The sequence below is a fragment of the Lupinus angustifolius genome, chromosome LG11 (assembly GCF_001865875.1).
Source record: "Lupinus angustifolius cultivar Tanjil chromosome LG11, LupAngTanjil_v1.0, whole genome shotgun sequence".
In the NCBI taxonomy this organism is placed as follows: domain Eukaryota; kingdom Viridiplantae; phylum Streptophyta; class Magnoliopsida; order Fabales; family Fabaceae; genus Lupinus; species Lupinus angustifolius.
In genome coordinates this window covers 25,619,512-25,643,188 of record NC_032019.1, presented here as the reverse complement: position 1 = coordinate 25,643,188, position 23,677 = coordinate 25,619,512, and the positions used below count along the sequence as shown (strand labels likewise).

The 23,677-nt window shown below is 33.5% G+C and overlaps 2 protein-coding genes across 2 annotated transcripts in view; both read left to right on the top strand.

Annotated features, from left to right (window-relative positions):
- Positions 1 to 419, top strand: part of LOC109361262 (2-isopropylmalate synthase 2, chloroplastic-like) — a 30,985-nt gene extending 30,566 nt beyond the window's left edge. Inside the window, exon 13 of the mRNA XM_019606659.1 lies at positions 183 to 419. The gene's annotated coding sequence lies outside the window, so the exon portion shown is untranslated. The remainder of the gene's footprint in view (positions 1 to 182) is intronic.
- LOC109361051 (transcription factor bHLH140) lies at positions 5,830 to 10,802 on the top strand. The gene is made up of 6 exons (XM_019606349.1): positions 5,830 to 6,007; positions 6,124 to 6,233; positions 7,595 to 8,547; positions 9,006 to 9,678; positions 9,771 to 9,941; positions 10,354 to 10,802. Exons 1-6 carry the CDS (start codon positions 5,971 to 5,973, stop codon positions 10,687 to 10,689), a joined length of 2,280 nt encoding a protein of 759 aa, XP_019461894.1. The 5' UTR covers positions 5,830 to 5,970; the 3' UTR covers positions 10,690 to 10,802.

Below are 23,677 nucleotides of genomic sequence, written 5' to 3'. Positions count from 1 at the left end.
TATTACCCTCCGATTACCAACTCCTAAAGAATAAAACAAGCCCTAAGAATCTATTTGCGAGTTGAGTTTTGGAGGGAAAGCAAAAGAAAATGAAGGCTTCAGAGTCATCTCACATTGTATTTCATGACTTTCAAGCCTTCATTTCTTTTCATTTCTCTCTAAAACTCAACCCACAAACAAGTCATAAATGATTTTGATTTTATGGGAGAAGAGTCAAAAACTTGTGTTATGTATTGGGATAGTTGTTTGTATAATTATTTAAATAAGTGGAGAATGTTAGTCCAACTCATATACCTTCCTAAAGTATTCAATGGTAAGTAATTTTTATCTGAACCGTGATATATATATATGATTGGATTAATCGTGTATGTATCAATAAGGCATATAATTCCTCTTAAATAGCATTTCATTTTCATGTTTATAGTTGTGTTATAGTGATGCCAAAGAGATATTGGGAATTTTCACTTAAAATAATAGCAATGTGCAATATTTGAAAACATTATTTTGAGAAGTTTACCACGCAGTACATTATTTTGAGAAGTTTATCACGCAGTACATTATTTTGAGAACAAGTCAAAATATGTAAAATAAATTTGATCACTTAATTGTCATTTGATGTTCATCGCCAACTACTCATTGTAATGACTAATTTTTTAAAACAACATAAATATATATATCACACATAAAATATTCTGTTGATTTTGGTGGCTTCGTCAATAAAAATTATTAATATAATTTATGTTTTCCCATCTACAAATTCTTCCATTGTTTTCTTATTTATTTATGATAGTATTTTCATCAAAACATACTCAAGGTTAAGGAAATGCTCTTTTTTACATTGATCATTAACTTCAGACAATTAATAGGACTTCACTAAGTTTGATATAGATTAAATCGCCGGAAGCGGACCTTTTATTTCCTTAGACCATGTAAGAATTCGTCGTCTGATTGAATCTTCTTGTTCCTGAATGCTTCATAAGATTCCATCGCTATTCCGTTCTTCCACCAAGAAAGGTTCAATCTGAGTTACAAGAGCAATTTATCTTCTTTTTTCGTTATGATAATGCAATGCAAGAGGTCTAGGAAATCAGGTTGTTTAGTTAGATAGTTCTAAATATTAATTTGGTTAAGAACACACCATATTGTATTTTAAATAATATTAATTAATTTCTCTTACCAAGAAACAAAGTATCTAATAATTAAATTGTTAATAATCACAATAAATATGAATAACAAATGTTATTTATGAATGAGAAGATAAATGTATTTCTTATTTCACATAGCCTGACATAATATCAAAACATTATAACAAATAAGAATAACATTTTCTCTTCTCTCCCTGACTAGCTAACTTTGTAATATTAATAACTAAGCTTTGCGAATAACCAACTTCATGAACCCAAATCAAATAATAGGAACATCCCGACTGAAAAATCACCACTTACAAAAGGAACAAGAATTCTCTCCATTACAAGTACTAAGAGGCGAATGTTTAGAGGAGTAGGTGGGGGCAACTTCCCTCCTGATTTTTTTTTAAATTAAATTTTGTGTAATTTATTAAAATATTTATTTGATCCTACAAGTGAGTATTTAAATTAAAACTTAATTTATCAATTTTGGACAACATACATGACTAACAAATAACTCCATTATTCTATTCACGTTGTAATTCAAAGTCACACAATATTATAGGCTTGTAGCAACATCTAATAAAAAACAACATTACACATTTGAGAGTGGGTTTTTTTAATTTATTTTTGTTACCAAAAAATTTATTACATGATTCGCATCATCACTCATAAATTCATATTGTGTTTGTAAGTTATTTTTACCAATACTTTCTTTATGAAATATTCTTATTTTCTCAATTGATAATTTAACATTATATTATCATTACTTCATATTCTAGTGCAATTACAGACAGTGTTGATATATTTTGAATTTCCATTCTTGTATAGATTGTTTCAATTAGTGCTGGAAATGAGCCGAACCGAGTCGAACCAGAGTTCAACTCGGTTCAGCTCGATAAGGATTGGTACAGCTCGAAACTCGTCTCGAGTTCGATACAAGTTATTTTTTTAGCTCGAGTTCGACTCGGTTAAAATTTGCGAACTGTTCGGTTCAGTTCGAATGGTTCATTTAGACAACTTAACTAACTAATTAAATTTTAAAAAATACTACAAAAGGTTTTATATATATAATCATAATCTTATTTATACATATAATAACAATAAATATAAAAAATAATGTTTAGGTCATAATAAACATAAAAATTAATTTATATATATATATATGTAAATATATATACATTTATATATATATATATACATTTATATATATATATATATATATAAATATATCAAGTTAGCTCATGAACCTAACGAGTCGAACTATATTCAACTCAAGCTTGGCTCATTTATTTAACGAGCTCAATTTTTAGTTCAAGTTCAACTCGTTTGGTTCATGAACCAAGTTTATCGATTTAAATAACGAATCGAGTTTCGAACGAATACCGAGTTGGTTCGGTTCATTGCCAGCCCTAGTTTCAATCATTAATCAAGAATGATTTCTTATTGGCAATGTGATGATTTATATTAAAAATGAAATAACTGAAATTTGTATATTTGATTCAATCATCGATAAGTTTAAGCCTTTAAAAGAAAGAACGAAAAGTAACACTTTAAATTAATGAATATTTTTCTTTAGCATCTTTAATTGTCAATTAGTGTTATTTAAAATTAAGAGTAAATACTTATTTCAATCCCTCATGTTTTTTGACCATACCAGTTTAAATCCAAAATAGTCTCCAAAATTTCAAATGTCGGTTAAATTAGTATTTTTATGGTCAAATTAATCTATATCACGTGTTGTAAAATATTGTAAAATTACTAATTTGACCTACATTTGAAACTTATTACGATTTAATTTTTTGATGGACCAAAATAGTAAGGTCGAAAAACACGATGGACTGAAATAAGTATTTAATCTAGAATTAATATGTTGTTTTAAAACATTGAAACAAAATATATATATATATATATATATATATATATATATATATATCTATCTGTGTGTATGTTTTATTGTTAATCAAATAATTTTAATTATAAATTATAATTAAATATTATTGTCCCCTCTAAACTTTAGAGCAAGATTCGTCATTGCAAGTACTTGTTTTTATTTATATTTTTAATGATAAAACTATTATTCTATCGTATATAGAAGGATAAAAATGTCTTATCATATTATTTTTTCCTTTGTTTTTGTAATACTTGTCTCTCCATTAATATAGTCGTTACATCATTCGTATAGGTCACTACTTATGCGACAAGGAACTTCGCTACCTTAGGATAGTTAGAGTTACTGTTGTCGTTTACCGAGGCTTCCATTCAAAGCTTATAAGACTTCTCCTTCTGACCTTCCAGCACTAGACAGGTGTTAGACTCTATACATTGTGTTACCACTTAGTAGAGTCCTGTGTTTTTAATAAACAATCGCTACCCCCTAGTATATGATTGGTGATTGGTTACAAGAGAAGAGGGGATAACTTATTTCTCCCTTGCCTTACTCCATTTTCCTTTTCTGATTGAAAGTTGTAAGCCACTCCATTACTAGTACAGAGGCCACAAGGTTGCTTCCTCTATTGTTCAGGCAAAGAACATTTAGAAGCTATCTTTGATCTTTTAAGCAACCATGCATAATAATAAGATAATATAATTAGGCTTACCACTACATCAGGACCCTTTCGATGTTGCACAAAAGTCATTACTTTATATTCAGCTAGCACTAAAAAGGCTACTCCTAATAGAAGTGGTTGAATTATTCCAAATATTTCAACTATAACAACTATGTACGTTTTTTATTTGCTATTCACTCATGATCTGGCATGGTCGACCCAATCATGAGATTGAAGGATATGACCTTTCCAAAACCCATCTAAATGGAGGTAGATGACATCAGACCTGTAACAAGGGGTAGAGCAAAGATTTTTCATATAACAATTTGATCCATTATAGGAGGCCTTTATCATTAGAAGAAGACCACTTTGAAGCTATGATAAATAAAAAATTACAAAACTAGCCATGCGGGTTGGCCACCAAAGAAGAAGGCCTTTACAAACGTTTTCACTAGAGAAAGAGAGAAAGGCTCGTTCGGCTATGTAAAGAAGTCCCGCAAGGTAAAATGAATCATAGTATATAAAAGCTCTTTCTGATTCAAGTCTTGGAGGGTCAGGCGATTAGAATGACATTTGTGCTAATCTTCTTTAGTATGCAGCTAAGGAGGAACTCTTTCACCTTACCTTTAAATGTCAGCTTAAGATTCTCTTATAGCAGCTTTGGGATATGCCATAGCTTCTGGTGCCCCAACTGTCAAAGAATATCTTCCAACTGGTTCGAGATTCATAAGTGCAAACACCCTAATTAAATTGGATACAATATCCTATTCTCTAGCAGCATTTCTAGATGATGGTCCAATCCTTTCCCTTCCTACCCCATTGGGGAATCAACAATAATACCAATAACTGGAAATCAATCGGATACTGAAATTACTATTAGTCGCCTTGACAAGGCTCTGAGAATCATATCAAGTATTTTCCACCTTAGATGCATCAGTTTGCCAACCCTTATAAAAGTGTTGCCATAATTAGGGAATTCATTTGGTATTATTTGTTAATATCATTACTAGGTTCATTCTTGGTTGACAACTCAACATCGTGAAAGTAATCATGCCATTCTTGTTGTGTATCTATGAAAGTTGTATAGAGTACAATTGTAGCAAATTAAAGAAAAATTTCGTCAAAATGATATGTTCCCATATATTATAGTCAAACTAAAATATTTATAAAAAAAATACATTCGACTTGGGCATGTGAGAATGTAAAAGTTTCTTTTGGATGGACCGGTGTGGAGATGAATTATTTCAATAAAATAATACATTTCCGACTTTGGTGTGTTGGACACTAATTAGAATTCTTATCACCGAATATTCTCGTTCCCATGTAATAAGCGAATCAAATCCCACTAAACAACATTAACAAAATATTTTTTATTTTTATAATTTTTTTTAAATATATGACAATTTCCAATTGGAAAAAAGTGGTACAGGTAATCACAATTCGTCCCACACAATTCTTGACTCTAACATCATATTGCCATAAAGGAAAACAAAAAGGATGGGAATGACATGTACTCTTCTTTCTCTTTACTTGTAAAAAGTTCCAAGATCATGATGCCATATGACCTAGATGACGGAAAACAAATGGGTCGAAGCTCATATATGTAACTCTTTGCCAACAAGATGTAGCAGTAGTAACTAGAGTATTGATCTAGTCTAGTGGTGTAAGGTTCTGCTCCCGAAAAACTAAAATATCAAAGATTCAATTCATGAGAACGACAATTGTTGGGAGAGATAATACATCCAAAATGAACTAATTCCTTACCCATAAAGTGAGGGATACATTAGTAGTACAAAAAACAAACAAATTTAAGTAGCAAACTTGGTGATTAAGTTATAATGAAGATGAATAATGAGTGTAGTATTGTTAAGACTTAAGTACGGTCAAACTAAAAAACTAATATATTAAATGTGAGAGTCTCATGACTTAAATATTATATATATTAAGTTTGCTATATGATATCCAATGTGACTCCTAGTAGATATTGATATGAAGAGGTTAATAAGTAGGATGAAGAAGATGGTGACTATGTGGGAAAGATATTATGCGCAAGTAAAATGAGGATGGAAGGGTACTTTCAGCAATAAAAATGATTTTTGGGTCCAAAAATGAAAATGATGATGCCAAACACACTTCTCTTTCACCATCTGAATAATAAGTAAAAGCCCATAAGGCCCAAAATAACCCACTCAAATCTGAAACTCGCATTTAACAGAGAAAGACATTACCAATTAGCAGGACAAGGATTCACTGTGAACTGAGAAAGTTCTTAAGAAAAAGGATCGAATTTGAAGATGGAAATGGACATTGACGAAGCTTCTGGAACCAAAGGTCAAACACGTTCTAGAACCTTCATCAATTGTGCATGTTAGCACTTTGAGTATGAAAATGAATCATGGAAATTAGAACCTTTATTTATTATTACTGTGTTAATGTGTTAAACGCAGAGGGAAATCCTGTTTTGGTCATCTTAGTTGGAGCACCAGGGAGCGGGAAGTCCACCTTCTGTGAAGAAGTTATGCGATCCTCTACTCGTCCTTGGGTTCGCGTTTGTCAGGTTTAGTTTCTTGCCTCTTACCTGTTTGATGAAATGTCTCACTGGTTTCTCTTTCAGAATTAATTTTTTATTGTGTTTTCATTATGGATATTGTAACTGATAATAACATGGGGGTTGATGGAAAATGGGTGAAATTTACATTTTAGCTAGCTTGATGTTTTTATTTTGGTTTGATGCCCTCGGTGTAGTCCAAGTTGAGCCAGACCATTTAAGGAAGCAAAACTCTCCTGACATCTTTTTTATCGATTTACGAGACTTCAAATTAAGACCGGGCTAAACAGGAGCATGGCTCCTTACCACTCAGTCCTACCAGCATTGGTAGTGTGCATGATACTTTGAGATGATTAAGGGGGGGGGGGAGGGGGGAGTCTTAGGCCTTTAAACTTTCCAAGCTGAGTTTGGCACATGCACTTTAATTGAGAGATTCTATACAATTGGTACATTTTGTTGGGATATGTATGCCAGTTATTGCCTATTTTGAGGGCTGTAGGATATGCTTGGATGGAAGATAATGAAATGTTCCTCCTATTTGATAAACTTCATTAGGAGGAGAAAGAAAATAAAGGATTCTGTTTAAATCCTGCAAGCTCATTTCTGAGTTTTCTCATTGATTAATATTAATATCCATTAGATCATTTCCAACTGTAATCCAAATTTCATTTTTCAATGGTATTTGACATTGATACTCTTTCTTTTGATTCCTTCCTTGTCTCCTGTCTCATTGCTGTAAAAAATATCTACTTATATAAAATGATTCAATCAATATATTGGCGAGAGTAAAATTTGTGACTTTTAGAGTACTGTTTAATTTGCTTAGCCATATGTTAGGCAGCTGGAATAATTCCTTCGAACATCAGTTAATAAATCTCAGGGGTTGCTTGTTGGTTCGTTCTTCTTGCATAAGTTCTAATAATCTTCAGTTCTCCACTCTTGTGAACTATTATTTGTTATTTTTGTGTAAAGCATATTCTGTCTGGTCTTTAACATGTCCTTAAACAAGAAATTTTAAGTATGATGGTTTGCTGTTAAAGTCTCAAAGAAGTCCTTATTCATGGTTAAGGGTTTTGGCAATATCTCAACCCCACTCCTGAAAGGGATGCCCATTTCACAAGGCTCCCACTATTGCGGGGTCAGGGGAGGGTCAGATAATGCAGCCTTACTCCTTTGAGCAGAGAGACTGTTACTGCAACTTGAACTTTTACTATCAAGTTAGAGGGCAGTAACTCTAACATCATGTCAATGGTTGAGGTTCAGTCTTTTGCTTCAATCTCACCCCTAAAGAATGTGGAAAGATAGAACTCACCAAAAATGGTTTTGAATCTTATCTAAAGTTGGCTATACTGTATTTTCATTTGCTTTAGGACACCATTGGAAATGGTAAAGCAGGAACTAAAGCTCAGTGCCTGAGCAGTGCAGATAGAGCGTTGAAGGGTGGGAAGAGTGTATTTATTGACAGGTGCAATCTTGAAAAAGTGCAGCGCTCAGAATTTATAAAGCTTGGGAGTGGACCCCAAATCGATGTGCATGCAATTGTACTTGATCTTCCTGCAAAGCTTTGTATTTCACGATCAGTCAAACGAAGTGGGCATGAAGGAAATTTGCAGGGTGGAAAAGCTGCTGCAGTTGTAAATAGAATGCTTCAAAAGAAAGAGCTACCCAAACTAATTGAAGGCTTTAATCGGATAACATTTTGCCAGAGTGAGAGTGATGTCAAAGATGCCCTTAATACATACAGTGCACTTGGACCACTGCATAACCTTCCAAATGGTTGCTTTGGCCAGAAGAGTCCAGATGCCAAAATTCAAGTTGGTATAATGAGGTTCCTAAAAAAGTCAGAAGTCCCAGTTGAAACTGCATCTACGGATAATGGTATTAAAGAGTCTACATCCCAGACACATGGGAATGTTGATCCCCGCTGCAAAGATACAGAAAAAGTTTCATCAATTCCAGATAATGCCTACTTGGAGTCAAAGGAAGCACAAGGCCGAGCAGTTGGCTCTGCTAGTTCCGATGCCAATCAAGATGCCCCCACTTTGGCATTTCCATCTATTTCAACATCTGATTTTCAATTCAACCATGAGAGGGCAGCTGATATTATTGTTGACAAGGTTGCCGAGTTCTCAAATAAGATTGGAAATGCCAGACTTGTTTTAGTTGATTTGACACATAAATCAAAGATTCTGTCCTTAGTTAAAGCCAAAGCAGCAGAAAAAAACGTTAACACCCAAAAATTCTTTACGCATGTTGGGGACATTACTCGCCTTTATTCCACAGGAGGTTTGCGCTGTAATGTCATAGCTAATGCTGCCAACTGGTAAGATTCTTGTATACAATTAATCTATCTCCATTTAAGATCAACCCTTAAATAAAGCTGAAGTAGCTATTTAATAAACATAGGAGAAGATAACTCTCCCACAGTTGCGTATGATTATGATTGTTAGATGACGAGCTGTGTTGCATCTTTGGGATTTTCTCAGTCTCTAGGTATCTGAACCAATGTATGGAAATTTCTGTTGACTGTAATTTTTTATCAACTTCTAGATTAAAGATTCTATACCAATATACCATTTAAGCATATGTTGAATTCTTGTTATTTGATGCCATGTGTTTTCAACTTCTTGTTATTTTGTGGATCTCATTAATTTAGACTTATTTCCTGGGGCCCGCTTTTGCTCTTCTTATATGCCTGTAACAAACTGAGAGTATATTTTCAGTAAGTTAAGCCTATCATTGTTCACATGATCTTTTGGTTAAATGAACAATCCTTTGCAGGCGGTTAAAACCTGGAGGTGGAGGCGTTAATGCAGCAATTTTTAATGCAGCTGGTTCTGAACTCGAGAATGCAACCAAAGAAAAAGCAAAATCTCTTTCACCTGGGAATGCTATTGTTGTCCCTCTACCTTCGTCTTCCCCTTTGTTCACTAGAGAGGGTGTAACACATGTAATACATGTTCTTGGACCAAATATGAACCCACAAAGACCAAATTGTCTCAACAATGATTATAATAAAGGCTGCAACATTCTCCAAGAGGCTTATGCTGCACTTTTTGAAGGTTTTGTGTCAATTTTGGGGACCCAGGTAGAGCAAACTAATGTAAGAAATGAAAACCTTGGAAATCAGTCCTTGGCATTGCAGAATAAGTCTGAATGTTGCTATAAAAATAATTTCACAAATACTGATCAAAAGAGCAAGAGAGATGCTGATCACGGATCTGAAAAAAGCAAGAAATACAAGGAAACTCGGGATGACTTTGGATCAACCATTACAGATTCTAGGGATGAAAAGGTGGACTCAGAGCATAGAAGAACTGATGGGTCCATGAATAAGGCATGGAGTTCGTGGGCTCAAGCACTTCACCAAATAGCTATTCATCCTGAAAAGCATAAGGATGACTTGCTTGAAATATCTGAAGATATTGTTGTATTGAATGATGCGTATCCCAAGGTCTAACTTGTCCCTTTTTCTTTTTCTTCCCTCTTCATTTTTCATGCCATGCTGTTCTTGCCATTACAAACTGAGCTCCTTGTGTTTTGTAGGCAAAGAAGCATGTTCTGGTATTGGCACGAACTAGAGGTCTTGACTGCTTGGCAGATGCCCAAAATGAACACCTTCAATTATTGAAGAATATGCATGATGTGGGTTTGAAGTGGGTGGAGAAGTTCTTGCATGAGAATGCTTCACTGGTATTCCGTCTTGGATACCACTCGGTAAGCAGATTCAAGAACTTTTTTCTCTTTCTCCTTCAAGCAAAAGAAAAGAAAACATAGATCCTTGGACTTTGACTCATGAAAGATTCTGGCACATGTATCTTTGTGGATGTATATTTTAAATTTTAATAGCTCGAGACTATTAAAGTGATAATTCATCAAGGGAAATGGTTAATAGGGATGTTTGAGATTGTGAAATAAATAAGATATTATATAATATACTCAATCATGTTATACTCAATCAAGTGCAAGGAACTGCATTCCCATGATTTTGTTAAGTGTTTTCATTTTCTTGGGCATGGTTTTTGGTGTATAACATGTTAACTGAAAATTTCAGTTGCTGGTGAAGTCTTTTTCTTCATACATTATACATATATATACTGAACCTTCTAGACGTGTTTCCCTTCTGCAGGTTCCATCAATGCGACAACTACATTTACATGTTATTAGCCAAGACTTCGAATCAAAACATTTGAAGAATAAGAAGCACTGGAACTCGTTCAACACTGCTTTCTTCCGTGACTCGGTTGATGTAATGGATGAGATCTCTAGTCATGGAAAAGCAACATTGAAAGATGATGATAAGTTACTATCTATGGAATTGAGGTGCCACAGATGTAGAAGTGCACATCCAAACATACCAAGGTTAAAATCACATATTAGCAGTTGCAAAGCCACCTTTCCTGCTCACTTACTTCAAAATGAACGCTTGGTGAATGCATCAAGTGAACCCAAGAACAATGACTAGTTTACAAGTTTGTGTACATTGCTGCTAAGATTACTTTTCAGTACACTGAGGTAAAACCCATTGTATATAATTAAAACCCAAGGAGATTGGGGAAAGAAATTTGTTTTCACCTTGCATTAACTAGTGGCAAGTGATCATATGTAGGCACAATCTTCACCCAATAGTCACTAGTAGTGTCCGAAAATAGTCACTAATCTTCCAATATATGTGATTATATGTATCAATCTTCACCCAATAGTGTCCAAAATATTATTATCAACTAAGATCAGAGTCACATCATTAAAAAGTAGAGTTTTGTTACTGGGCAAAAATAACAAGTTTATTTTTCTTTAAACGAAAGTTTGGGTGAGTTGAATATCTGGGGTTGATTGGATCATTGGAATGAGAGCAGGTATCATAGATCAATTGACATTTATTGAAATACTTATAGATTATTCACTAATGAAGTTTGCATGTGTATAGTGAGATTTGAACTATCAACCTTGTGTGTTATTAGGCAATTTGTTATCGGTTGAACCGACTTTTGTTGGCACTTGGCACATCTCACTTCGGTTAGTTACATATTATAATCTCTCAAGCCAAAATGAACACTACAAGGAGAAAAAAACTAGGAAGTTGTCCCGTAGCCTTTGATTGTGACATCAAGGAACACACCTTCATAACCCGTCTTATAACTCCCATGCATAACTGAGCCATCTGCATTACGAGGAATGTATTTCATTGGGTAACTCTGCTTTTGGCATTGTGTATTTTATTAGACCATGAACTCTCATATCGTATGTTTACCTATTTTTTGTTTAATCACAAAAAACACAACTGCAGTTTCTTAAAAGAGGTACTCTCCTGAAATTTGAATGCACGCAATCAAAATTTCATATCATATATCTAAAAAGAAAAGTGCTTATACTATATTCACAGTTATGCAATGTTTGGTAGATGTCTTAAAGGTATTATTTATTATTTAAAGAAGAAAAACGTTGCATTAGATATTAAACTTATTCTGTCAATAATATTATTTATATTTTCATAAGATAATATCTTGAAAAAAAGATGTATGCATTGATATTGTAAGGAATTTTTTATACGATCATTATATCATTCACCATTAATACTTGAATATCATTGAATTTTAAATATAAATAATATAAATAAATGATACAGAATATACTAACTATGTATAAATCTATATATTATCAATATTAATTGGACATATATATTACAGTCTAATATATTCTAGGTCTCCTTAATTCAGTTCCAATAATATTATATATATATATATATATATATATTTAAGATTTAATAGTTTAAGACTTGATGTGTAACACCTGTCATTGTTTATGAAGTGTCCTGAATTATTAAAACATGGTCTAATAGTTTAATCATATTCTCTTGTACAGTACATGATAATATATTATCCAGCGTACCTTATGAACAGACAATGTCAATAAAAATATTTTGCCATCGGAGATAATAATGAATTGAGTTGCATACTACGTTGTTCTTTCTAAGATTTTATAGTATTGTTAATATTAGAGTTAATTATACTGATACCCCTGAATTTTAGTGAAATTACATAAATAATCCCTCACTTTTTTACACCTACACAAACCTCTCATAGTTTTTATACTTTCATTATACTGGGTCACCATTGTATGAGAAATAAGTGTAATCTTTTAAACATAAAATGTGATAAATGCAATTAAGTTAAACAAAACATGGTATACTGTGAGGAAATATCAAAAAATATATAAATCAATGTATCTTTATTATTTTTTGTTATAAAATGCATCAACAATTCTAAAAAGATATTGTTTAAATCGCTCTTATACTGTATCGCAACGAACCAAAAATAATAAAGAGGTATCGACTCATATATTATTTGGACTTGTCTCCACAATATACGATATTTTGTTTAATTTAATTGCATTTATAACATTTTTTGTTCAAAAAATCATACTTATTTCACTTGCAAGGGTTGTCAGTGTTATGAAAGTATAAAAAATTAGGAGGTTTGTGTAGGTGTAGAAAAGTGAGGCGTGATTTGTGTAATTTTACTAAAACTCGGGATGTCAGTGTAATCTACTCATATTATGTAAGCATACTATACTGATGTCCCAATATAAAATAACTCAAACTTATTATACTGGTTATTCATTGCAACGTGGGATTCATTTCAAAATCACATCCTCAAAATAAAATTACTCCTAATCGAAACTCCTAAAAACTATAAGAAAAGAAAAAGGGAGACAATTGGTTTGGAAAGTTCGTTATGCGGTAGAGGGTGTAAAAAGGAACAAGCCATGAATAACTTTGAAAGGAGTAATGGTATTACAAAAGCATAACAAAGATGAATACCTCTTTTGTATTGAAAATGTTGCTCTACTTTACTAATGAGAAAGATGATAATGACTAAGCTAAGACCTTTATTTATACTCTTAAAAGGTCCAAGAAGAAACCCAAGAAGAGAAGAAAAGGAAACAAGAGAAAAATAGAAAATTACTATAAAAGGAAACTGAACTAAAATTAACTAAACAAAATTTTGAAATAATGCTAAAAACGGAAAGTTTCAGTTTGGAACACAACTTGAAATCAGAAATTATTTGGGCTTTGTAGTCCTTCTCTTGGGTGTCTAGGGTCCTCCAATATCTTCAATTTTAACAGCTCCCTCATACTTGATATGTAAATATGAATGGTGCCAAGTTTGGACATGAGTTTTTGAAAAGGTAGAGGAGAAAGTGCTTTTATGAGAATGTCAGCAAGTTGATTTGAAGTGGTGATAGGTAGAAGATGAATAGTATTGTTTTAGACACGTTCACGATCAACATGGCAATCGATTTTGATGTGCTTCATCATTTCATGAAAAACGGGATTTGTGACAATTTAAAGTGTTGAGTTATTATCACAGAAGATGCTAACTATGGTTGGATGAGGAATAACAAGGTCTTTGAATAAATATAGTAATCATTGTGCGTCACATGAAGCCATGGCAAGAGCTCTATACTCAGCCCCTGAGAAGATTTGGAAACTGTGTTCTGTTTTTTGCTCTTCCATTAAATCAAAGTTGTTCCTAGAAAGAAGCACCGTCCTGTCAAAGATTTTCCGGTGTCTAAGCATGTTGCCCAGTCTAAATCTGAGTAGCCCTTTAATATTGTAGTGTTGTTGCTTGGGAAGATGACTCCTTGCCCAGGTGAATATTTAAGATATTGAATAATCCTGGTGGCTTCCTTGTGGTGTAGATCAATGGGAGAGGCAAGATATTGACTTAAGAATCCAACGGTAAAGGATATGTCTAGTCTTGTGTGGGTTAAGTATAATAACTTTCCCATTAGCTTTTTGTAAGAGGTAATATCTTCAAGAGGAGTTGCTGATTGAGAGTGAAGCTTTGTGTTGTATTCCATTAGAGTTGATGCTGGTTTTGCTCATAAATAACTTGTTTCTTGTAGAAGATCTAAAGTATACTTTCTTTTATAGAGGGATATGCCCTTAGCAGTCCTTGAAACTTCCATGACTAAGAAGAACTTCAATTCACCAATGTCTTTGATGTTGAATTTGTTGTTAAGGGTGTTCTTGGTGTGAATTATTTCTTCTAAATCATTTCCTGCCAATATTAGATCATCCACATACATTAAAATGGTTGTAAAGCCAATGTTAGTGATCTTAGTAAATAGAGAATAATCAGAAAGGGATTTAACATAACCAATTTATACCAAAGTGTTTGTGAGCTTGTCATGTCATTTCCTGCTAGCCTACTTCAATCCATAGATGGATTTTTCTAGTTTGCATACAAGATTGGAATCAATATTGTGAAGACCTTGTGGAATCTTCATGTAGACTTCTTCCATGAGATCTCCATGTAGAATGGTTGTGTTTGTCAAGTTGATGCAGATGCCAATTGTATAAAGCAACAAGACACAAGAGGACCCTTATAGTTGTCATTTTCACAACTGGACTGAATGTGCTCATGTAGTCAAGACCCTCAGTTTGGTTGAAGTCTTTGGCCACTAACATGGCTTTATATCTCTCTATGGATTCATCAGAGTTGTGTTTAATTTTAAAATCCTATTTACATCCTATAACCTTTTTGTCATCGGGTAAGAGGATTAAAATCCAAGTGTTATTATTGGTTAAGGCTCTCAATTCTGGTTGAACAACATGTTGCCAACGTTCTTGTTTGATAGCATTAGTGTAATGGGTAAGGGTCTGATTGATGGATATGGCTAATGAAAAGTGCTTATAGTTTTTAGACAGTTGATCATAAGTGAGAGAGTTGCTAATAAAATATTTAATGTGAGGTTCTTGTGTATATGTGGCATGGATCATACTATAGTGATAGTCTCTTAAGTAATCAGGTGGTCTTCTAGTTCTTTGTGAGTGTCTTCTACTATGTTGATTGCTAGGGGTATCTAAGCTAGGGTCAGAATTTGTTTGTAAGTTCTCTATAGGAAAAGTTATGGTGGGTAAGGCATCATACTCTGATGTAGGATAGAAGAAGATATCAGGTTGGCTAACAAGTAGGATTGGTACATGTATGTTGTTGTTATCTATAATATTGGTAATCTTGTTGGAGAAAGGGAAAATGTGTTCAAAGAAAGACATATTTCTAGAGAAAAAAACTTCATTCGTTTTAACATCTAGAAGGATGAAACATTTGGTTCCATTTTTTAAGCCTAAGAAAAAACACTTCCTTGATCTAGGATATAGTTTTCTTCTATGTGAGACAAGGGTGGAAGCATAACATAGGGTGCCAAAAACATTTAGATTTTTAATGTCAGACAAGGTTTAATAAAGTTCTTCATAGGGTGACTTGTTAGACAAGAAAACAGTTGGTTGCCTATTGATTAAGTGTATGGCATGAGAGACATCATGATTCCAAAAAACAATGGGGTATGTTAAATTGAAAGATCAGGGCCCTAACAACTCCTAGTATATGTTGATGTTTTCTTTCAACAACTCCATTTTGTTGGGGTGTTTCAACACAAGTGGTTTGATGTTCTATTCCCTTTGAAAGATGTATATAAGAAATTCCTTTCATTATCACTTCTAGTGGTTTTAATTTTTGAATTGAATTGAGTGTCAACATAAGACACAAAGCCTCTAATAAGTTGATTAGTATCTGATTTTTGTTTCATGAAAAAGAACCAAGTGAACCTAGTTTTGTCATCAACAATTATAAGAAAGTATCCATGGCCAAAAGTTGAAGGTGTGGAGATAAGACCCTATATATCTATATGAATCAATTCAAAGGCAGTAATATATTTAGTAGTGCTGATAGAATATGGTAGCTTTCTTTGTTTAGCTAAGTGACAGATCTTACAAGGATATGTGCTTTTATTACATCTTATAAAAGGGAACACATTTTGCATAGTATTCATTTTTTCATAAGACAAATGGCCTAGCCTAGAATGCCACAAATTACAATCATTATAGCTAACATGAGTATTAACATGTTGCGGCTTAACATAGTTCTTAGTTGATTTAGTTAACACATATAGTTCTCCTTCTAGCTTAGCTCCACCAATCACCTTCAAGGAATGTAGGTCCTGAATTTGATAATGATTGATGGAAAAGATTAGAGTGCAGCCTAGATAAGTGATGAAGTTTGATATAGAAATGAGGTTAAAGTTGAAGACAGTAACATACAAAACATTAGTAAGGTATAGGTCATCAGAGAACACAACAGTTCTTGAATAATTGTCAACCACTTGATTGCCATTTGGTAATGTGATTAAAAGGGGCTTAATCCTCTTGAAATTTTGATATAAAGAGAAGGAGTGGCATACATGGTTTGTTGCTCATGTGTCAAGAACCTAAACGGTTGATTTTCATATGTATGATGGTGTAATAAATGATTTACCTGAAGTGTGTTGATCTGAAGCAGTGATGGAATTGGAGGTTATTTGATTTGTGTTGTGTTTTGTTTCATTCATGGAATCTTGTATCAAACTCTTTAAGGCATTATGTTGAGCTGGTGTGAAAGCTAAAATTGGATCTAATTTATCTTCTTTGAATGTTGAGTCAATAAGATCATCTTGTTCATCTAATAGATCTGAGGTTCCTTGTCTAGTGTAGTTGTTAATGTTTATGGAGTTTGTTTGGTAACTTGGAGGAAATCCATGATTTTTATAGCATGTGTCAATAGTATGCCCAATTCTTTGACAAAATGTGCAGGTTTTTTGTCCTCTAACTCTTTCAGATGTCCCAAATCTTCCTTTTCCAATGGGTCTGTTGCCAATTATGCCTCTATGTCCTCTTTCTCTTTGTCTTGATTCATTGCTGTTGCTTGAGAAACATGCAGAACATTTCAAATCCTCAAGTTCCATTTGTCTTTCTTGTTGAACCAAAGTGGAGAATATCTTGTTGATGGGTGGTAGGGGATCAAGAAGCATGATTTGTGATCTGACAGAGGTGAATTGTTCATTCAAACCTCTTAGGAAGCATATTACATAATCAATCTTCATGTAGTTTTTTATGGTAGGAATCAAAGTGAAATTGCAATTGGTTTCACAATAGCAAGGAGGAATAGGTCTATAGTTGTCAAGCTATTACCACAAGCCTTTCATCTAATATTAACATGCTCCAATTGATAAGTTACATTGTTTGATTGAGTGAATCTCACCAATGAGTTCCAAAATTCTAAAAACATCTCCTTGATGGTATCTTTGATGCAAGTATGCCTAGATTTCTTATGTTGCCTCCATCCATAAAACACTTTGCACAATTGAAGATTCAACAGAATGATTGAGCCAACACACAACAAGATTGTTGCATCTTTTCCATGCAGCAAACATCTGATCAATTGGTGGTGGTTTTGGAAAAGTTCCATCAATGAACTCTAGCTTGTTTTTGGATTCTAGAGCCATTATCATCACTTGTGACCATGAGTAATAATTCTCTCCATTCAAGAGAGATGATACAAGGGTAGCTCCTAAGATTTCATTTTGGTGCATATAGTAAGGGCTGGATAGATCAAGGATGGGATTTATTGAATGATTGGTCATTTGTTTTGCTTGGGAGAAAGAAGAATTGACATAATATGTGAAGGGTAAAGAAAGTGAAGACATGAGGAAAAAAGAGCAAGAATGGAACAACAGAGTCACCCTTTCAAGGGTTCTCTGATACCATGTAAAAAGGAACAAGCCATGGATAACTTTGAAGAAGTAGTAATGATAAAGGGAACTTACAAAAACATAATAAAGATGAATCACCTTTTTTGTATTGAAAATGTTGCTCTACTTTACAAATGAGAAAGATGATAAATGACTTGATGATTATGACTAAGCTAAACCCTTCATTTATACTTCTAAAAGGTCCATGAATAAACCCAAGAAGAAAAGAAAAGGAAACAAGAGAAAAACATAAACTTACTATAAAAGGAAACTGAACTAAAACTAACTAAACAAAATTTTGAAATAATGCTAAAAATGGAAAGTTTCAATTTGAACACAACTTGAAATCATAAAAATTTTGGGCTTTAGTCATTGTCTTGGGTGTCTTGGGTCATTCATTATCTTCAATTTTAACAGAGGGAGAACAAAAAGCTAAGAGATGCAACTGAACCAATGTTATTCTCTCAAATGATTGAAGGCTCTGGTTATAAGTAAATGTAGAATACTATATAGGATTTTCTAATCATGTTGAAGCACAACAAGTTAAATATCATATTAATGCAATTTAACAAAAACTATTTTTTGGAAAGCCTATGCGAATTTAATGCTTGATTAAGACATCTCCAAAAGAGGAGAGGAAATGTATGCTTACTATTTTGTAGGTACTCATGAGGATAAACGCTTCAAGAATTGATACACTATGAAAGAAAAGGACAAGAATCAAGAATTGAAGAAAGGCCAAAGAAAACATCAAATGTGGGAAACTTCAAACATCCTGATAAGGATGAGGTAAAGCATGTGACGTAACCAAACATCGTGATAAATTTTGTTCTATAATGTCTAATCACATGTTCTGTCTGATATAATACCTAAGTGTTTGAATGCATGCTAGACATCTAGATAATCCTAAATAAGCTCAATTATCGCCATTATATGCATGTATTCTTAACTGTAAAACGCATTCTTGATTGTACATGCTTCCATGCTCTTTTGGCTCTATGTTAAGTGCACATTAGGTGTTTAGGTAGATCCTTATCTTAGAGTCTTAGCAAACCTCTAAACTAATTCAAATAGTGTCAAAATCTGTTTTTATGACTTATTTAATCGATTACCTGGGCTTTTTCAAATTGCCTTAATCGATTATATGTTCCCTTAATCGACTACCTAAGCTAAAAATGTTTTAAAATTTTAATCGATTATGTTGGAACATAATGGATTAACTGTGTTAAAATTTAAATACAGTTAATCGATTAACACAGAGGTTAATCTATTAAGTGCAATCATAAAACAGATTCAACCTTAGTTCTAGGTTATGTTTGTTCAAACCATAACCTCGTGAAATATGTCTTCTTGTCTTAAATTGATCCTACAATTCATTAGATTGATCAAACCATGAATTCTTGTAAGGTACTCTTGCTCATTCATTTGCAGCAATTCATACTGCCACCCAAGTGTTTGAAGCCTCACCTTATTCACCTTCACTCTACCTGAGTAACTTTTCTCTAAGATTTCCCATGCTTCCTTGGAACAAGAAGCTGCAGAAATCTTCTCAAAGTTGACACGATCTACACATTGATGAATCAAGAAGATTGCCTTGCAATCCCTCTTCATGGCTTCCCTATACTCCACAACATCTTCCTCTGTTGTTTGCAGCCCAAATTGCACAACATCAAGACATTCTTGGAACCCAAATATTGCCTTCATTTGAATGCTCCAATGGTCATAGTTCTTCCCATCAAGAATTGGAAGATTCATTGACAATCCATGTGATGTTGCCATATTCCTTTTGCAGCTTTACTTTCACCCCTTTTCTCGTTGAGTCTCTGATCACAACTGTGAGCTTCACCACTTGAAGCTTCTTGTACCTTAACTTGGCATCTCCACATATCTATGATCTCTTAGCTCTAGATACCACTGTTATAAGAAAAGAAAGAAACCAAGAACTTAATCGATTAAGATACGGGTAATTAATTATCGTGTGTGATGTAAGAAGAAGGAATATTGAATAATACTTTGTTTCGCCTTTTTCATTTCAGCTACAATACCTTTCATAACAGAAATAACATACTTTTTAATCGATTATGTAATCTATTAACTGATTAACGAAACTACCTAAATGTATTACATTATTCTCAACAATATCCTAGTGTGAGGAGATACTTTATTCTCTTAATATATATAATGTTTATTATAAGGTTTTTTACATTTCCATTTTATTCATGTGTATTATATTTTGGTATTCCTAAGGGTATTATTTCTCCCTTTGGATAAGGAATTAATCATTTTCAGAGTGCTGGCTGTCTCCTGAAAGCGCAAAGAGTCAAGACTTGCACATTTGACGCTAACCTAATTTTTGATGAAGACAACATACATAAGTATGCTTGAAGATCGTACAATAAACAACGAGCTGAAGACTCAAGGGTTTCATCTATAGACTTAGGATATTGTAAGCTTTATTTTTATTAGAAGTCTTAAGATGATTGTGAAGAAGATCTTTGATCCTGACCTTGACACGGTTTTGATGAAGACACTAACATCACCAAAAAGAAGAAAAGGAAGAATACTTATGAAGATAAAAAAGATTAAAGCTTCAAGATAATTAGATTAACTCTCTATAGGTACTTCTATCCTAAAACTCTTAAATATACAAAGTAGTAAAGGTCAAACTATTTTTAAAGAAAGTTGAAACACTCTAAAATACTTAAAACAAAAAAATAGTGTGTAACGAGTTACTGCATCTAAGTAACAGGTTGCGTGTGTGAGAAAAGAGTTATCCAACTTAAAACTGTTCAGAGTAATCCATTACTGTCTTTCAGTAACAGATTACCAGTTTTGAAAAGTTGAGTAACCGATTACCCAGATTGTTGTAATCGATTACTCTAATTCGATTTTAAATGAACAGTGGACATAGAGTTTGGGTAATCGATTACCCACTGTCAGTAATCGATTACTGAGAGTTGTTGCATTAGATTTCAGATTTCAAAATGAAATGTTCTCACTCCAAACGAAATCTCTTCACTTCAAACAACTCCTACACTTTCAGAAAGGCACCATGGGTGTTTGGAAAGTCTATATAAAGGCTCTAACTCTCACAACACACATATACAACAACACACAACTCTTATACAATTTCCAAAAGCTCTTAAACTTATTCTGAAGTTATTTCTCTACATTTTTTGCAACTAGTCCTTAACTTTCAAAGTTTTTTTTATGAAGTTGCTTAAAAGTATTTCAAAATTTTCAAAGAGCATTATTACTTGGTATACATAAAGAGTTGATTGGATTGTAAGTTATACTACTTTCATACTCGTAAAGGCTATTTTCCATTGTTGTACATTCTTCAATATTGTTGCAGAATACTTTCTTTCACGGGGCGTGAGAAGAAAGGGGGTTAGAATCACTTGGAAAGGTGTTTTCCAAGAGTGAATAAGGATTAGGGAGTGTGTAAGGTACATAGAAATCTCGGGGTGAGATATTAATTACAACTCACATAATTCTTAGTGAAGAAATCTCTTGTGGTGCAAAAGTACTAGACGTAGCCTTCGGTGGACTAGAAGGTGAACCAGTATAAAAATCAGTGTGTATTCTCTTCTCCCTTATCTCTTTCATTTAATCTTGATTATTTTTCTGCATATATTTTCCGTTGCACGTTAACTCTTGATTTTGCAGAAAAAGTGGCCATAATTTTTAAGTCAACTAATTCACCCCCCCCCCCCCCCCCCCTCTTAGTTGTGACCTCGTTCTTACAATTGGCACTAGAGCTATATTTGCGTAAGATATTCTCAAGTCTGATCCTATATCAAGATGGCCTCAAGATCATTCCTAGGAGAAGGTTCCAACATCAACCGCCCTCTAAGCTTTGTTGGAGAGTGCAATGATTTCTGGAAAATTAGAATGAGGATCTTTATTGAATCTCAAGACTTGGACATATGGAATGTCATTGAAGAAGGACCATATATACCATTTACTGTTATCAACAGTATAAGGAAATAAAACCAAAATCTTCATGGAACGATGAAGACAAAAAGAAGGTGCAATATGATTTAAAGGCAAAGAACATCCTCACCTCTGCACTTGGTATTGATGAATTCTTTAAAGTATCAAATTGTAAGTCTGCAAAAGAAATGACCACACACGAAGGAACATAGGAAGTAAAAAGGTCGAGACTTAACACTCTTTCCCAGGAATACGAAATGTTTCATATGAAGCCTGGAGAGAAAATTCTTGATTTACAAAAGAGGTTTACTCACCTTACCAATCACCTTATTTCACTTGGCAAAGTTCTATCAAATAGTGACTTAAACTTGAAAGTTCTAAGATCACTCACCAGAACATGGCAACCAAAGGTAACTGCAATTTCTGAAAAGAAAAGTTTATCCAAAATGTCTTTGGCTGCTTTGTTTGGCTAACTGCAGGAACATGAACTAGAACTTAGCCAACTTGATCAACATGAGGAGCAAGAAAAGAAGAAGAAGAATATTTCTCTAAAAGCAAAAGTCGATAGATATGACTCATCTGGAGATGAATCATAAAAATATGATACGGAAGATATGAGTCTCTTCGTGAAGAAATTTAGCAAATTCATAAAAAGGAACAAAGGCGCAAAGACTGGTCAAACAAGGAAATTCACCAAGAACAATGATGTCTCCACCTCAAATCAAAACTTTACATGTTTTGAATGCGGCAAACCTGGTCACATGAAGATGGACTGTCCAAATTTGAAAAAGAGTTCTCTCAAAGGAAAGAATGACACGAAGACTAGACGAAGAACATACATTGCTTGGGAAGACAATGATACCAGTTCTGCATCTGAAACAGAAAACGAAGAGCAAGCACATCTATCACTCATGGCATCTCATCATTCTGATGATGAAGAGGTAAACGACTCTAATCTATTTTCTTCTTTGAACTTCAATCTACATTTAATGACTTGCATGATGAATATGTCAAATTAACAAAAATGTTTCTAAAACAAAAGTCTGAATTAGATGCATTTAGAAACAAACCTTCATCATCCTCTTGTCAAAACTGCATCAGTCTTGAAAACAAAATATCAACATTAAGTCTTGAACTTAATAAGCTAAACAAGAGTGGTAAAAGTTTAGAAAAGATTATTGATGATCAAACACACTTAACAGACTGCAGAGGTCTTGGCTATTCAAAAAGCCATATTTTTAAGAAACCAAGTGTCCCAAAGAAAATCATCTTTCAATAGAAAAGTATCCATGGATTTGAAAAATCTAGGATAGACATTTATCAACCCATATGCACATACTGTAAATTTCATGGGCATACACCAAACACGTGCATGATTAAGAAATATGGTGTACCCTTAGGAATATACAGATGGGTTCAGAAAGGTACTAACCACCTAGGATCCAAAGAATATTGGATACCTAACAAAACTTAATTTGTTTTGTAGGAAAATTTGATAGCCACTTGCAATTTATGGTACTTGGATAGCGGCTGCTCAAAACACATGATGGACGATAAAAGTAAATTCTATGTCCTGAATCCAAGGGACAAAGGATATGTCACATATGGTGATAACAACAAGGGAAAAATTCTTGGATATGGTAGAATTGGAAAGCCACCATGAAATACTATAGAAGATTACTATATGTTGAAGGACTCAAGCACAACCTTCTAAGCATAAGTCAATTATGCGACAAAGGATTTCACGTGGCGTTCTACCCAGATAAGTGCATCATTGAAAGTAAGGATTCTAATTATTCTAAACTTATTGGTAAGAGAATAAATAATATATATGATTGACATGGATTATGCTTTACCTATAACATGTTTAGTAGCTAATGATAATCATGATGCAAGGCTTTGGCATAGAATAATTGCTCATATTCACATGGAACATTTGAATAAAC

Bases quoted from the DNA above. Each gene is read 5' to 3' on its own strand.
- LOC109361051 (XM_019606349.1), top strand. From the start codon at position 5,971: ATGGAAATGGACATTGACGAAGCTTCTGGAACCAAAG. The intron at 6,008-6,123 runs GTCAAACACGTT...TGTTAAACGCAG, and splicing joins CGAAGCTTCTGGAACCAAAG to AGGGAAATCCTGTTTTGGTC. The intron at 6,234-7,594 runs GTTTAGTTTCTT...CATTTGCTTTAG, and splicing joins CTTGGGTTCGCGTTTGTCAG to GACACCATTGGAAATGGTAA.